At 43.6% G+C, this 15,579-nt stretch overlaps 1 protein-coding gene across 1 annotated transcript in view; it reads right to left on the minus strand.

Moving 5' to 3' along the window:
* The window catches only part of NUP210 (nucleoporin 210), a 48,789-nt gene that overhangs the window by 20,638 nt on the left and 12,572 nt on the right, over positions 1-15,579 (minus strand). The window contains exons 8-20 of the mRNA XM_036391280.1: positions 15,167-15,235; positions 14,767-14,873; positions 13,628-13,768; positions 12,317-12,454; positions 9,035-9,190; positions 7,654-7,852; positions 6,912-7,057; positions 5,784-6,005; positions 4,403-4,576; positions 3,245-3,437; positions 2,874-2,980; positions 603-707; positions 375-476 (exon numbers count right to left, since the gene is read on the minus strand). Coding sequence (XP_036247173.1) covers positions 375-476; positions 603-707; positions 2,874-2,980; positions 3,245-3,437; positions 4,403-4,576; positions 5,784-6,005; positions 6,912-7,057; positions 7,654-7,852; positions 9,035-9,190; positions 12,317-12,454; positions 13,628-13,768; positions 14,767-14,873; positions 15,167-15,235 — 1,859 coding nt within the window. The remainder of the gene's footprint in view (positions 1-374; positions 477-602; positions 708-2,873; positions 2,981-3,244; positions 3,438-4,402; positions 4,577-5,783; positions 6,006-6,911; positions 7,058-7,653; positions 7,853-9,034; positions 9,191-12,316; positions 12,455-13,627; positions 13,769-14,766; positions 14,874-15,166; positions 15,236-15,579) is intronic.

Here is a 15,579-nt window from a genome sequence, read left to right on the forward strand (position 1 = left end):
GTATTACTTTGGAAACCAATTCATGTGTAGCTTCTGAATAATTCTGTCATGTTATTCTCCGTGGTGTGTTTGAGAAATCAGGAACATTTTACTGCAAAGTTGTAATGGGTGAAGTACTTGGAACTGGCTTTTATCTTATACAGAGAACACAAGTGCATCACAGCTGTAATGAAACAATTTCCTGTACCTGAGACTATACCTGAAGAAAGTGCCAGTGCAAAGATCCCCCTGCCCAACTGTGACAGGCAAACATATCCAAAATGCAGCTGCTGCCTCTCTATCCACACCTGCTGCAAAATGCCCAGGAGTGCTGAAGCTGCAGAACAATAACCTGGTTGCCAAAAAGGTGTAAAATCCCAAAACACTGCACTCACCAAAGCAATGCCTTGAGTCTCCTCATGGGTCACTCTTACAATATTTGGCACACTGGTATTAATGAAAAAATACCCAGAACCTTGTTGGATGTGAAGTTCTGCCTGCAAAACCAGAAAAGCATCCAGAATTAAGATTGTATCTTTCTAGTAAAGCTGTCTCCTCCCACACCTTCTGTAATGTGTGATGTCTTCCTCCCTGCAGGTGGAAAGCAGCAGAGAACTCCTCACCTGGACGTCAGGGTGGTTGTAGATGGAGAGCCCAGTGGGGCTCACCTTCACATCTTCCACGAGCATCAGTTCAATGGTGGCAGGCCCTGGGAGCACAGCTTCGTGCTGCAAGAACAATGGCAGCAGTTACAGCAGAGGCACAGCCCTGCCAGAGTCCAGTGTGTGCAGGCAGGAGGTTTAAAGCAGGCAGCCAAAGCTCAGAGCACAGGCTGAGGGATGAGATGCCCACAAGATCCAGAGGGCTCAGTCAGTGATCCTGCACAGGGAAGGGCATCCTCAGGGCTGGTCTGATCTGCACCCCTGGCCAAAGCAGAGGACGAGGGCCCAGGACTGCAGGATCAGTGAGGGATGTCTGACAAGCACAGACAGGATTTTAACTCTGAGCCATGGCCTAAGCTCATATAGAATGATAAGGCAAACACACAAAGTTTTCTAGCTCTAAACTCATCGTTTCATGATTCTTCTTAGCAGGCCACCAAGAGAAATTCCTCCTTAAATGTAAGTACATGAACACTGGACCAAATGTAGGTTTAATCACTCATTCATAACAACATTAGCTCAGAAAAGGATAAAGGTTTCTAGAGGAAGTCACTACTCTGTACCCATTTCACCTCATTAGTAGAATTATCTCCTTGATGTAGAAAGGATGTCATCTTTCCCTAATGACATAATAGGGTGTTCCACTTAAACATGGAACAACAGTCAAGACATCTTAATATCCCATCTACTAGATTTTTGGTTTTGGCTGCAAGAAAGGAGAATGGGCAGGTTTGAAAGCAGAACAGAGCAGCCCATTGCTGATGGACTTGAAAAACACAGCCAGGTCACCTCACTTAAATAAAACAACTCATGAGACCCCAAAGTGCAGCAGGACTGGCACTGACAGCTACCAGAGTCCTCCCAAATTTAAACACAGAGAATAGAACTTAAGAGAACTCCAGTGTTCTCTGAATTCAAGGCAAAGTTTAGAGCATTCACTTTACTAATTATTTCTAAAAGTAAGAAAGAATATGTAATATTGGTTTAACAAGGCAGAGCACAGTGAACTACAAAATGATTGTAGAACATCAAGTATCCATATTACAGCTCAATTTTTAAGAGAAAAAAAAGAAACACAACCAAATATCTCAAATAACTTCAGCAGCACAGTAACTGTGTCTCTGCAGTAATTCTCACTGAGCTGTAGTCAAATTCTTCAGGGGAAATGCATCTACACCATGCTTCCCAACAGGAGAAGAGTGGAAACCTCACAGAAAAGTCAAGAACCAAGTGGCAAAAAAGATCACCTCTCAAAGAATTTACTAAGCAGATGCCACACCTGGGCCATGCTGAGAAGAACCTGGTTCACAGGGTATTTCACATTACTGGTGCCCATCTGCTACCTGCTTTGAGTTAAACCCTGTAACCTCTCATTGCATATTTTACTTTTTGCCTCAAGCCTGTTTTCAAGGTACTGCATATAGTTCAAACCCACTTAAATCTTGTTTAACAAGATTAAATAAAAATTCCAGTTAGGAAGCAGAATATTTTAAGAGAAATTATTGCACATGTCAGGTTATTCCACAAGCTGAAACCTGCCCTTATATTCAGCTTACAAAAATGATATTACCAGAAAATTGCCATCTGTTTACACCTGCCCTCTCTGTTCATCATCACTATCTTTTGCTGTTTTTCTTCCCTAGGTTGAGTACCTACACACAAAGTATTTCAGGGAGTGGCTAATGACTTGTAAAATGAGAGCTTGGGCTTATGGCTGGCATTGTACAACGGAGGAGTCTCTCAGGAAAAAGAAAAAAAGAGCATTAGTCAGAGCCCAGACTAACATATGGTCCATATGAGGAATCAGTCAGCTTTTGCTTTGCTCATGCAGAACTTTCCCACCCAGCTTTGCAGGGGCAAAAATCCATTTGCTTTCCCCAGTGACAGCTGCACAAAGCACATGGCTGCTTTAGTGAAGGACAAGCAGCAAAGATTCACCAATTCATTAAAAAACCCTAAATTGAAACAAAACCAACTGAAGCACTTCTCACTAATGCCCTTGCTCACATGGTTAAAAAACTCCCAAGGACTTGGACAGATTTGATGTGGATAGCAGCACCTAGTGCAGAGGAAAGCAGGAAAACTATGAACCAGTATCAAACCTCTGCAGAATGAACCAGACTCCACCAGGGAGCTGCCTCATTTGTACAGGGCTGTGTGTGGAGGAAATAAAGCCACCAGAACACTGGGCATTGACCACAGGGAAATGGCAAACCCCCCAGGGGCTGTTACCGGCGTTTTGGCTCTGGCTGCCTTCAGGTGGGGCTGCTGGAACCCAGTGGCAGTGGCAGAGATGGCAGCAGTTCCAAACTCACGGTCAACTACCACAGTTTGCAAGCCTAGAATGCAACAAAGATGAAAAATACACTCAGTTCCTCTAGGATCGTTGTCATCAGACAAGAACTTTCTCAAGACAGGTTCTAGGCATTGGACTTGGCTCCTTTTTTTCCTCTCTTTAAGAGCACACACTAAAAATGCACATTGATGTTAAGCTGAAGTATGACTGCAGATTACAGTGACTTCTTTAATCAAGATGAGACATTGCCAAACAGATTTAATCCTAACCTTCAAACAATGAAATGCTCACTTCAACCCACTCATACCATGCATTTTCTTCTGACCATTGTCCTCTTCCTTCAGAGTCAGCTCCATTGGCAGCTCCAGCTCAATACGAGCAATGGCCTTATTTGTGGATTCCCACACAACACTAAGAGAGCTGAAGTTATCAAATTTCCTGCCTTGCTGGTCATAGGCAGCCAAATCCAGTATTGGATTACGGTAATTGGAAACAGGGACCTGAAAAAGAAGGAATATTTTGAACTGAACAGATACAACACGATTCTTTAATCATTAAAGGAAACGTATGCTGAGTTCCATGAGGTTTGTTACAACATCAATACATGAGGAATGTTCATTAAAAGGAGCCATCAGTGCAAGGCATTAAGCTGTGCTCCAACAGCCCTGAGATTATCTCAGCTGGTCAGAGCAGGGTGCTGCTAACCCCAGGTGGGTTCAAGTCCTCTATGGGCCATTGAGAGTTGGACTCCATGATCCTTGTGGGTCCCTTCCAACTCAGAGCATTCTGTGAATCTCTGAACTCTAAGGGGGTTTTACTGGAGCATGGGTTTGGGGTTTTTTTAGCCAATGAATTACCTTAAAACAAACAAACAAAAACCCCAAAACAACAACAAAATTGAACCACAGCTCAACAAAATTGTTTTTAGAATTCAAACAAATTACGACAAACACTGCTGTTTGTTAAAGCTCAAAATTCTGGTGTTGCTCTGGTGAAATGCATTAGCAACAGCAGTGCACCAAGGTAGGCTGACACATAATGGAGCCAGAAAAGCAGGTGAGCTCTGAGGTGGCTAACAATACACAAAAGTCTCCTTCTCCCCTTGTTATTACATAGAAGCTCTTTAAAATGATTCGTTTTAGGGAACGAGGATGACTTTTACATTTGCCTGGGAATATTAACATGACAAAACGTGGTTTACTCAGCAGCCAACATGTGACAACACCAGTTAGGAAGAAAAACAGAACAGCAAAGTTCTTTATGCCTGATAATCTAGACATATCCATTGTCCATTTACTGCAGGACCCCCCCAGCCTGCCCTGTGCAGGAGCTCCCAAGGGCACCACAGCTCCAGTTACTGCTCCTCTTGCAGCAGCTCAGATGCTTTATTTCACACATGGAGCTCCAAACACTGATTTTTTCAGCTGTAAGATCACCTACTTCTCCTGCCACTTCCCAGGCTTACCACTTGCTTGTTCTGCTGGAGCAAAGGGCAGGAGAGATCCAGCTGAGGGCTGCCATAAACAGGAATCAAAGTCAGCCGGGAAGGGACAGCACAGACAAACTTCACCACAGCAGGGTCAACCACTGGGAAAGGGTTGGTGACTGTGGGCCTGTTCCCAACTGTTAAGGTAATAACCTGAAAATAGCAAATGAGGAAAGAGTTGAGTTCGGGCATGCTGTATTTCTGCAGGTCTCAGTTACACTGTGATACCAGAATGAAAAGGAAAAATAAAATTCTTGGGGATTTACAGCACTATTAAGACACAGGAAGATGTAAAAGGGGCAGCATATTTCAAGAACAGGTCTTTATGAAAATACTGTTCCTGGGAACTCTTCCTAGGTATTTGTGTTCATTACTATCAAATTTGATTCAAACAACAAATCTCTTGTAACTGAAAAAGGAAACAGCAGGTGCTCTTGCAGAGTGAGAACAGAACAGCCCAAAGGCAACATTTATAGTCACTTCAGTGTGTTTAAAAACACCTCATCTTTTATTTTCCACTCCTTTCTTAGCCTTCAGCAAAGTGAAAGTGGATACAAAACCAGAGAAGGCTGAGGCAGCTCTGGGCACTTGCCCCATCCCCCCAGGCACTGGCAGAGTCACACAGGTGTGACATGCTGGGGACAGCCAGCCTTGCACAGACCTGCACACCAACACCAAGGCCTGTTCCTTTTGAATCTGCACTTACAGAAACAGCTCCACTTGGCTAAGTGTCCACTGAGGAAATCAATGAACCTGGCAGCCCAACCAAAATGCTTAGGCCTTGCAGAATTGCAGGAGGAAAACATTACATTGAAGCTAAAAGCTTCATGGGCTGAGGAGGGTGAGTACAGCAGGAGAAATCACTTCTGTATGTTGGTGAGTTGGACACCAGTTGGACAATGAGCATGGCCACGCTCACCAAGGCTGCACAGAGAGCACAGCAGTCAATTCTGTGGCTGCCATTTGCTAGAATAAACAGAATTACACTGGGAGGTAACACAGTTAAGAGGAGCATGTCAGACAGAGGAGTCAGCCTGCTCAGTAACCTTCTGCTCTGATCCTGCTCATGCAAACTGAACCTGCATTCATCAGGATGTTTAATGCATCCTACAACATAAGGCTTCCACAACTTGGGTTTATACTGCAATAAACCCATCATAAACCACTTTTTAACATAATGTTGTGAAATGCTTGCTCTAAAATCTGCATCATAATGCATAAACAGTGTACTTACCCAAGTTCTTTACTGGTTCATTATAAAAGCATCTAGCTACCTAACAGACATATGGCACCATAAATCTGTCTGGAGCCAGTTCTCAGTGCCTGATGGAGGGCAACAGCGAGCCCTTCTGGCACTCACCTGCTCTCCCAGGCTCCTGCACAGCACCCTAAGCCAGTGCTGGTTGTTGTTTCGAGGTGTGGGAGGTTCAAGTAAAGACAGGGCAATGCTTTCTGCATCCTCAGCAGCAACATTCCTGAAGAACTTGGAAGGCTCTTGGACCCACGGCCTCGGTCCTCCTTCAAACAACATATCCTTAGAGGAACCCAGAGTCACTAAAGTGACAGATGGTGGATCGATAGCCTGTAATCAATTAATTAATTAATTAAAAATCAATCATCTATTTACACCGTTTGGTTGGGCTCTGCAAAATAAACCTCCTTCTGAATGGAACAGCTGTACTTGGATAAGGCTGTGATTTCTCCCATGCAGTGGTTTGTCAGCACACTTAGTGAAAAACAGAGCTGCACCAAAATCCACAAGGATTCTGTCCAGCTGGATTAGATTCAAAGGAAGCCACGGATCCAAAGACAAGTTTTAGCTGCATTCTAATCACATCTCTCTCATGGAGAATTACAGCAAAAGGGAGACCCTTAATATATTCTTCTGAGCACAGAGAGATAGTATTCTGCTACACTTTTAAATAAGTATTTAAAATGAATGAAATTATGTCAAATTGTACTTTCACTTGACAGTGCTCTCTCCAGAACAATTCTGTGTATGTAGCTATTCTCCTACACAAGTTTTACTTCAAACCTATCTAACAAATTCTGCACTGATGTGCATCCCTGGGACAGCCTGGGCTGCTCACCACCACAGCAATTAATCTGACATTTAGTACACAAAAACCATTTCCAGTTTGTGTTTCACAACATCATATTACATCATTATAACCACAAATCTGAAGGATTTGCACTAACATTTTTTCCATATTGAGGGAAAGCTATGGTGCAATACTCAGACTTCAGCCTGCAGTCAGTGCTAGGCCTCTGCAGATGAGGTAACAAAGCAGCCTCTTCTGTATTTCCATCTATTGACCCCAGACTCAGCTTCTTTCATATTTTCTTCACTGAATCAGCCAGTGGTGGAATGTAAACCCACCCACCTCAGTTTTTCAAACCTATTCCTTACACAACCAGTTCCCTGCCATGCAAAGGTGGTCCCGTGCTGGACCCTGGATCTCTCCAGGAGCAGAGGAAGCAGACTCACTCTCAGTGGGAGATAGGCGGCGATGGTGATGCTGGCACTGAGGCGCACGTGCCCGTGGGTGTACACAACCACCAGCCTGGTGTACCCCTGAAATTCAGCCTTCACCCTCACTCCACTGCAAAAATCAGCAGTTGGCTTAAGTCTTCCTGTCAGATAAATTAAAAATATACAAGAGCTTATTTGGAAAGAAATGCCCAGGCATGTTCATCAAATTCAACATGGCTGTTTGAAGGAAGCCTACTAGAAAGATGGAGAGAACTTTTTACAAGGACACGTAGGGACAGGACAAGGGAGAATGGCATCAAGCTGAAATATAGAAGGTCTAGATGGGATACTGGGAAAGAATTCTCGGCTGAAAGGGTGGTAGGGCTCTGGCACAGGGTGCCCAGAGAAACTGTGGCTGCCCCTGGATCCCTGGAAGTGCCCAAGGCCAGGCTGGACAGGGCTTGGAGCAGCCTGGGACAGGTGAAAGGTGTCCTTGCCCATTGCAGGGGGTGGGACTGGATGAGCTTTTTAAGCTCTCTCCAACTCAAACCATTCTGCATAAAAAAGCATAAAAAAGCAAACACATCTTCAAAATAAAACTACTTGGACCCCCTCCCCTCTGAGGTTTGGCACTTCTGTGGGGATACTGTACAGAGCTATGAATCAGTGAACAAAGGGAGAAGTGTGACTTGGTGACTTGGGAGAGGTGTGACCTGACACCAGTTTAGCTTCCATCCCAGGGAGGGAGTTAAAGCACCTTCCAGTGGGCTGAACACGCTGGGGTTCTCCAGCTCCACCAGCAGCTCCAGCTGTGAGCAGTCGCTCAGGGGGAGCAGCTCCCCCCTGTCCACGCTGGTCCGGCCACTGATCCTCAGGGGCAGCTCCAGCACCTGCCCCACGTGTGCCTCCACGGGGCAGGGAGTGAACTCCATGGCGCTGGGCTCGCTCACGTACACCTGCAAGGACAGGGCTGGGTCAGTGCTCTGCTCCCACAGCAGCCTGGGGAGCCTCCCCTCTACTGCTGCTCCTGAAACTCTTCTGCTTTACAGACTTTGTAGTGTGGACTAAGCTGTGTGCTATCTCCAGGAGGTTCCATCACCAGCTGGGAGAGGTTTAGCATCCATTAAAGAATCCACAGATTTCACAGCAATCACTGTGATCAAAGCTTTTATTTGCAGTATCTTTAACTACTTAATCTTCTGCAACTGGCTTCAGGATACCAAACCATATGGGACAGAGTTAAAGCTGTAATCTGTGTGGATTAACTACTCCTAAAACTACTACTACTAAAAACTTGTTCACTGAGGTCAGTAAACAGAACTCTGAAGAGCTGTTCCACAAAGCAAGCAGCTCCTAACACAGGAAAAAAGGCATTCAAAAATAACCTATTCAGATTGTGCAATACACTGCTCTGAAAGCTCACATGGACAGAAGGTTTCTTTCTATCTTCAGGCTTTGACTTATGTTTGAGGATAAGAAGTTTTAGCTGAAAAAAAATCATTCCTGTGTGTCCAGCTGGTAACTGCTGCACTGGTAAAAAGCAGCATCCTGGGTTGTTCAGAGAATTATTTCAGAGCAAGTGTGTAAGCTAAGTTCTGAACAGATTTTAATTAATGTCACACCCTTCTCTTTGAGGCCACCATATGTGCTGTTCCTGCCATTTTCTCCTAATTTTTGTAAAATATTGTTTTCTCTTGGTCAGCTCAGGTATCTGCAGTCAGTCTGCAGCACTGTGCTCACTTCAATTACTTCTCGAGACAGAAATTTCCTTGCACATCCTGATAACAACTGTCACCCTTTGGTATCAAGGGAGAACACTCACCTATCACCCTACAGAATGAATTTTTAGTCTGGCTTGTCTGCTTAGATGGCCAGGCCTGGAGTCAATTACCATTTCCTTCTTGCACTTAAAACTTCCAACAGGGAAAAAGACTTGCCAAGGAAATAAGGAAGAGGCAAAAATGGCAGTAAAGTTAATGCACGGGACAGTGCTGGATTCCCTGAAGCACAAACTGAAATTAACCCCTCAACCTGCCACAGGGCAGGAAGTAGAAGAGGAATGCCTATGGCATTCTCAGTGCCTTTGCTGTTCCCAAAAGCCATATTCAAAACCAGTCACTGAACAATGAATCTCTTACCTTCATTTCTCCATAATGCAGTGGATTCCGCACGTCAAGTGCCTGAATAATGCTGAGCCCAGGCTCACTCCCCGTGGTCATCACTCCTTTGACTGTCACTGTGCCTACTGCAGGGTTAGAAGAGGACCAGCTGAAGTTGCCACTTCCACCCTGAGCCTGAAATACAGAGGGGAAAATCTTTCAAACATTTAATCAAGTACCTGGCTCTCAGATTCCACAGCTTTGGATATTTTGTATGAAAACCAGGAATGCACTGAGAACAGGACATACAAATAAAAAAAAAACATCTCAGAACTTAATAAGCAAGAGATACATAAGATTTGTACCCTTCATTCCTTTTCATTTCAGCTTTTCACATGCCGAAACAAATGTCAAAAGTTCCATCAGAGTAAAACACAGGTGAACACTGGAGCTATTTTTTTAATGTATATTGTTTTAATTTCTTTAACTTCCTTTAACCTATTTCATAATTAAAATTTAACAAGGTGATAAATCTCGTCTAGAGGGACAGTGTGGAAAACAAACAAATCTCAATTATGCAGGAACTTAGCTAGTAATTTTTACCAGGGAAAGAGAACAAAAAGAAAATTAAGAGGAGGGTAATTTCCCCTCTTCCTTCCTCTGAGCACGTGCACAACCTGATTACAGAAGGACACAGACAAATTAATAAATAGGTAGTGGTGGGTTACAGGAGATGCATGGGATGTGGTGAGAAAAGCTCAAAGAATCCAAGAGCTCAGCATATTTGTAAAGGTATTTTAGTTGAAACAGGGAGATGAGCAGAAAACATAAAACAGAAATACCCAATTCTTAATAACTGTATGAAGCTTCATGAGGGTCCCTGCCATAAACCCCAGACACCTCACTACATTTTCTCTCTCTGGCAGTCAGTCTGCACTGAGGAGAGGAAGGGTAAAGCTGCTTCCCCTGCAGCCTCATCATTACCCAGAGCCTGGCAGGAGCTCCACAGTGCTACTGAGAGCAATGCCCTCCCCAGGAACCTCCATGTGCTCAGCCTCACACAGCTGGCACTGCACCTCTCGTGCGTGCGTGCACTGAAGGAAGGCAACAGAAACCACCTCATTAGCACAAATATGAACAAAGCAACCCCCAACAAAGCAGACAGCTGCCAAAGGAAAGCCTGCCAGGCATTCTGATACCATCTGGAGGGAGTTACTTCAGCTATAAACAGAATTTGGCTAGAATCAAAAATCCCTTTCCATTTATTTTCAGAAAAACTTTATTCACCCATTTGAAATAGCCTGACTGAAGCTATGGAGTGGGAGGCAAACTCTGATGGAGAGGCAGGAACAGCTGAGCTTGTGAATGTTGTTGACCAGTGGTGTTGTGGGATGGAGAGACCAGAAGAAAGGTCGCAGTTTCAGCAAAATTTCAATCTTGGGAGAAAAAAGTTTCTATGTTTTTACAGAAAAAGATCAGAGTAAAGTAAGAACAGTGACACAATTATTGCAGTACCATGAAGGAATGTTCTCTAGTGAAACACTTCATTATATATGCAAGATAAGGTGAGAATAGAACTGTGAGAGAGGTAGGAAACAAAACCACATTACCTTTCCCTTACTGGGAAAACTCCAGTGGAATTATGAAGTACTGAAAATGCAGATTTAGTACTAAGCATTTTTACCACACTCTGCTGGTGTGGTCAGGAATAGCATGAAGTAAAGCAAACTAATCCCACAGAACACACAAGTAGAAATGCAGGGCTTAACTCAGTGGAGCTGGCTTTAGATTTCCACTGGAGAATGCAGTTTAGTCCTGTGAGACTGATTCTCTCCATGGAGTCACTGCATCAGTAAGGCTGGAAAAGACTTCTGAGATTATCAAATCCACCACTGAACCACATCCTCAGGTGCCACAGCCCACGATTTTTGAGCCCTTCCAAGGATGGTGACTCCACCACAGCCCTGGGCAGCCTGTGTCAGTGTTAGACAGCTTTTCCTGTGAAAAATTTTGTCTAACATCCAATCTAAACATGAGGCTGTTTCCTCTCATCTTGTCCCTTGTTACCTGGGAGAAGAGCCTGGCACCAAGTGTTCTGCTGCCTATTTGGATATGGTTTACTTAACACAGATCCAAAACTGAGCACCACCTTATGCTAAAAGGGAGAGGAAGGAGTTGTGCATTCAACACCTGAGTGCAGGGTCTGGGTATCACTGGCTTGGGATAAGAGGTTGGGCTGAGAAAGCACAACTTTCTTTTCCCTACTTAGACTGGAGATACTGGATACTGCAACAAAAACCATTTGTTTCATGAAGCATAAGGAATAACTGACAGCTTGGGAGCACAGACACACCTAGTAAACATGGAAATCATCCCTTCTGTACATGAGCTGTGGCCTTTGCCTCCCTGGAACTTTGTATTAGGAGCACGAGGTATGTGGCCAGTGAGGAATACTGATGTCCAAAGCTGGCAGAGTGCTGCTAATTAATCTTGCCATGCCCTTTTTGCAGTCACTTCACACTCCCATTCATATTTCCCATCCTTGCCAACAAAGGGCAGCCTCTAATGATTGCTGTGGATCTTTGGATATAGGATGCTCCTGGAATTCCAAACCATTCCAGGCATATGTGTGTGGTGCATGCATGAGGGAGAGAGGAAGGGAAGACAAGATGTGGAAGTCAGTGGAGTTTTTTATGTTTGTTGGTTTCTTGGTGCTTTTTCTGAACTGTATATTAATTCCTAGGGTATTCACATTTTTTAAACATGATTCTTTTGCTTGCAGTTTCTTTCTTGAAAAGCTGAAAGGCAGCAAGAGGCTTCAGAGAAAAGAAAAACAATCCTTATTTTATTTGTTTCTTCCTGTGTTGTGTTCATGTAGAATGTGCTTAGAGATTGCTTACTCCAGGTGATTGCTTGATTAAACTCCAGTGAGAGTTGTTTTAACTCATTGGCCAATCAGGGCCAAGCTGTGTCAGGGCTCTAGAAAGAGTCACAAGTTTTCATTATTATCTTTTTAACATTCAATAAGTATCTTTTCTGTATTCTTTAGTATAGCATAGTATTCTTTAATATAATATAGTATAGTAAAGTAATAAATTAACTTTCTAGTAAGATAGAGTCCTCTTCATCATTCCTTCTTTCATCGGTAGCCCTGTACTTAAAATAAATTCCTGTAACCAATGTCCCATGAAGTTCCTCCAAGTTACATTTTGGATGCCACCATGCCTAAAGTATCCAAAGTCGACCCTGGCTCAGTGGTGTCATGCCCCAGTGTGCCTGCCTGAGCCACACTCCCTGTAGCTGGGTGCTTCTTTAGCATACCTGGATGGTGTACTGGTAGACTCCTGCTTTTGGCTGCCAAGGAAACATCAGAATGCTGGGGACAAGAGATATTGGAACATAGATCTCCACATCCTGCTGGTTTTGCACTGGAACTGGTAAGGTATGAACACCTCCATCCTGCAAAGTGCAAAAGCACAGTGTTATAAATGGCACCACAGAGCTTCCCAGAGTTAATGTTTAGTCCTTAGGTACAGACAAGTCCTTGAAAACACCTCAGAGAGGAAGGAAAACTATTTAGGACCACTTATGAACAGGAGTTCCTAGTGAGCAAACAGCTCCTGGCAGCAAGGTGTGCCACTGCATTAAATGAGTACTATTGCTATAAAGATCCAGGTGCCCACATTAATTTAAAAGGCAAGAAGAAATACACTCTTTCACAGCTCCTATTTTGAGACCTCATTTGGAGAGAGCCAATCTGGAGGCTCAGTATTTCCTCTTTGCTCATCCCACTGTGTACAAAATTCAGCCTGAAAGTGCCATTGCTCAGCCCCCCAAACACTGGCCTTCACAGCTCTGCTGTCACTGCAGTGCCACAACCCTCTGGCACAACACACTGTTACTGCAGCTCTGAGGCAAAAACAGCTCTCAGGGGATGCCTTTCCACTGAAGAGAACATCTCTGACACAGAAAATGACCGTGGCTTATCACACTGAAGGAGCTACTAAATCCTGCTCAAGGAATCACTAAAATGATTTCACAGCAAATGGGTTGAAGTGTTGAATTTTCAAGCAAAAGCAAGTCACTTCCACACCACGTGCCCTAGTTAGCCATACATTCAGCAGCCTGCCCAACCAGCAGAAAGTTAATGAATATTAATTTGGAGAAATGTGCAGGCTGATACATTTGGCAGATTGTCATTCCAGAGTTTAAGGTCACTTACCAATTGATAGCAAACTTCCCCAATGTAACTGACTGCAGAACAGGGCCAGGGTATGAGTGATGATCCTACCACAATAAAGTGTAAAATTCCCTCAGCCTGTGAGAGGCCCCTTGCCCAGCACAAGGATCTGCCACGAGAAAAGAAATCAGTGCTGTGCACCACTGCCTTAACAGGAGTTTGCCACATGCTCGGGAGCAAAATCCCACAGTCTTTAATTTAAGCAAATCCTCTGTTGACTCAATTGACAGTTTCCATGAAGAAAGGATTTTAGAATTTGGTTCTTAATCTGTTCAAACAAAGACAGCTCAGCCCCATGTAATTCTTAGGTTTCCTTTTGCTAGGAAGTCACTACTGCACAGCTCAATTATTTTTAGGCCTACCAGTGAAGCAGAGTTTTCACAAAGACACACCTGATCAACTACTGATGTCAGTGCAGCATCAATCGTGGTCTGCCCTGCATTCACAGCCATCACATAATGATAGGACCCATTCAGGGAGGACTGCAGCACCTCAAAGTGTTCTTTGGACAGCTCTGTAGTAATTCGGATATTCTAAAACCAAAACATGAAACAGAAATTGCCACAGGTAACTGACATCAACGGAGGACAGAAAACCCTGAACACACAACAGGTCAGTGAGCAAACCACTGTTTAATAACACAGTTCAAGACATGCTGCTGGAACTGATCAGAACTCTCCCTAGGGAAGTTTCAGTCTTTCAATAAGATTTTACCTTTAGACCTTTAACTCTACAGAAAGTTTTTTCTTAAACTATCAGCAACACGTAATTTAACATGAAAGTACCCATATTTATACCACTAAATAATTCATATTTTACAGTATTCTTCTATTTTTCCTTCTTCAACACAAAAGAACACATTCATTTATTGCCTCAACAGTACACTGCTGAGCTCTAACTCAAACTCAGATCTGTATCCAAAAAAGCAATTGTGGCAAATAAAATAATATTCCCCTAGTTTCAATACTCTGAAAAGCAATAATTTAATAATCTTTTTCTTGTTTCAACGGAACTATTTAAATTTCATTACTTTTGCAGTTTTTTAAGAACTGTGTATACTTGCAACCTGGTATATAGAATTTAGGAAGTAGCTCTTCCCTATGGGGGTGGGCAGGCCCTGGCACAGGTGCCCAGAGCAGCTGTGGCTGCCCCTGGATCCCTGGCAGTGCCCAAGGCCAGGCTGGACAGGGCTTGGAGCAGCCTGGGACAGTGGGAGGTGTCCCTGCCATGGCAGGGGTGGCACTGGATGATTTAAGGTTGCTCCAAGCCCCATCCAACCTGAAAGACTTTGTCCAACTTCCATTTTTTTTTCTGTATCACTTAAGACTCCAATAATTTCACATTAATCACCCAGAGTGCTTTATTCTTAAAAAGTAACAACAAGAAAACAAATTGAAAAATAGAAAAGGCAAGGAACAACAAGCTTTGCACTGTCCTGTCTTGATGCAAATAAGAAACCACTCAAATAATTTCAAAGCAAGTTGGGATTTAGGAGACAGTCACTGAAAAGTATCTAAACATTTCAACTTACATCAGATAAATACACCTTATTGCTTGATTTATCATACACGTCAACAGTAATTTCATAAAGTCTGCCTGTTTCCAGGACCCATCTGTCACCTGGATGAACTGTAAATCCTGCAAAAGAGGAAATATTGAACAGCACAAACCAACAGCCTCTTTATCTAATGGAGAAAAGCATTTTGCTTCTGGTGCCCACACACTGCAGATGAACATTCATTATTTTAAACTGCTGACTACAGAGATAAAAGAAAGTACATAAAACCTATTTCACATTGAGCTACTTTTATGAATAAAATTACTTTTCTGTGAAAACTAACACTGAACGGAAGCGTGGAGCTACAGCAAGAAAATCAGCAACAAGGCCAGAAACTGCATTAAGCAATCAGGAAGAGTGCAGCAATACCAACCCAAATATGCAGGAGGCACCACGTAGACAGTGCTGTTGGGCAGCCTGGACACGCCCTGCATGCGGATACCTGAGGCTCAGTCAAGGAACACACAGCTTCTGCACAGGACCAGCATCCTCCTGGGACTCCTCGTGCCTCTCTGGCTATTGTACAGCTGAGTGTACACTAAAAATAAACATTATCCCTGCTCCACTGCAAGGCAGTGAGCTCTTTGGAGAGATCTCACTAGAGAATATCATGATTGAAATATAAAAATTAAATAAAGCCCCAGACATTTCTACAGTGACTGAGGGGAACAGACACGATTTAAGTGATCTTTTGCCAACCTAATTTGTTAAAACATTCCAAGGCATCAGACAGCTCTGCTGAGACTGAATTCACAGCAGTGCTGCTTTCCATGGCTCCTGATTTCC

The sequence above is a fragment of the Molothrus ater genome, chromosome 11, assembly GCF_012460135.2.
Source record: "Molothrus ater isolate BHLD 08-10-18 breed brown headed cowbird chromosome 11, BPBGC_Mater_1.1, whole genome shotgun sequence".
NCBI lineage: Eukaryota > Metazoa > Chordata > Aves > Passeriformes > Icteridae > Molothrus > Molothrus ater.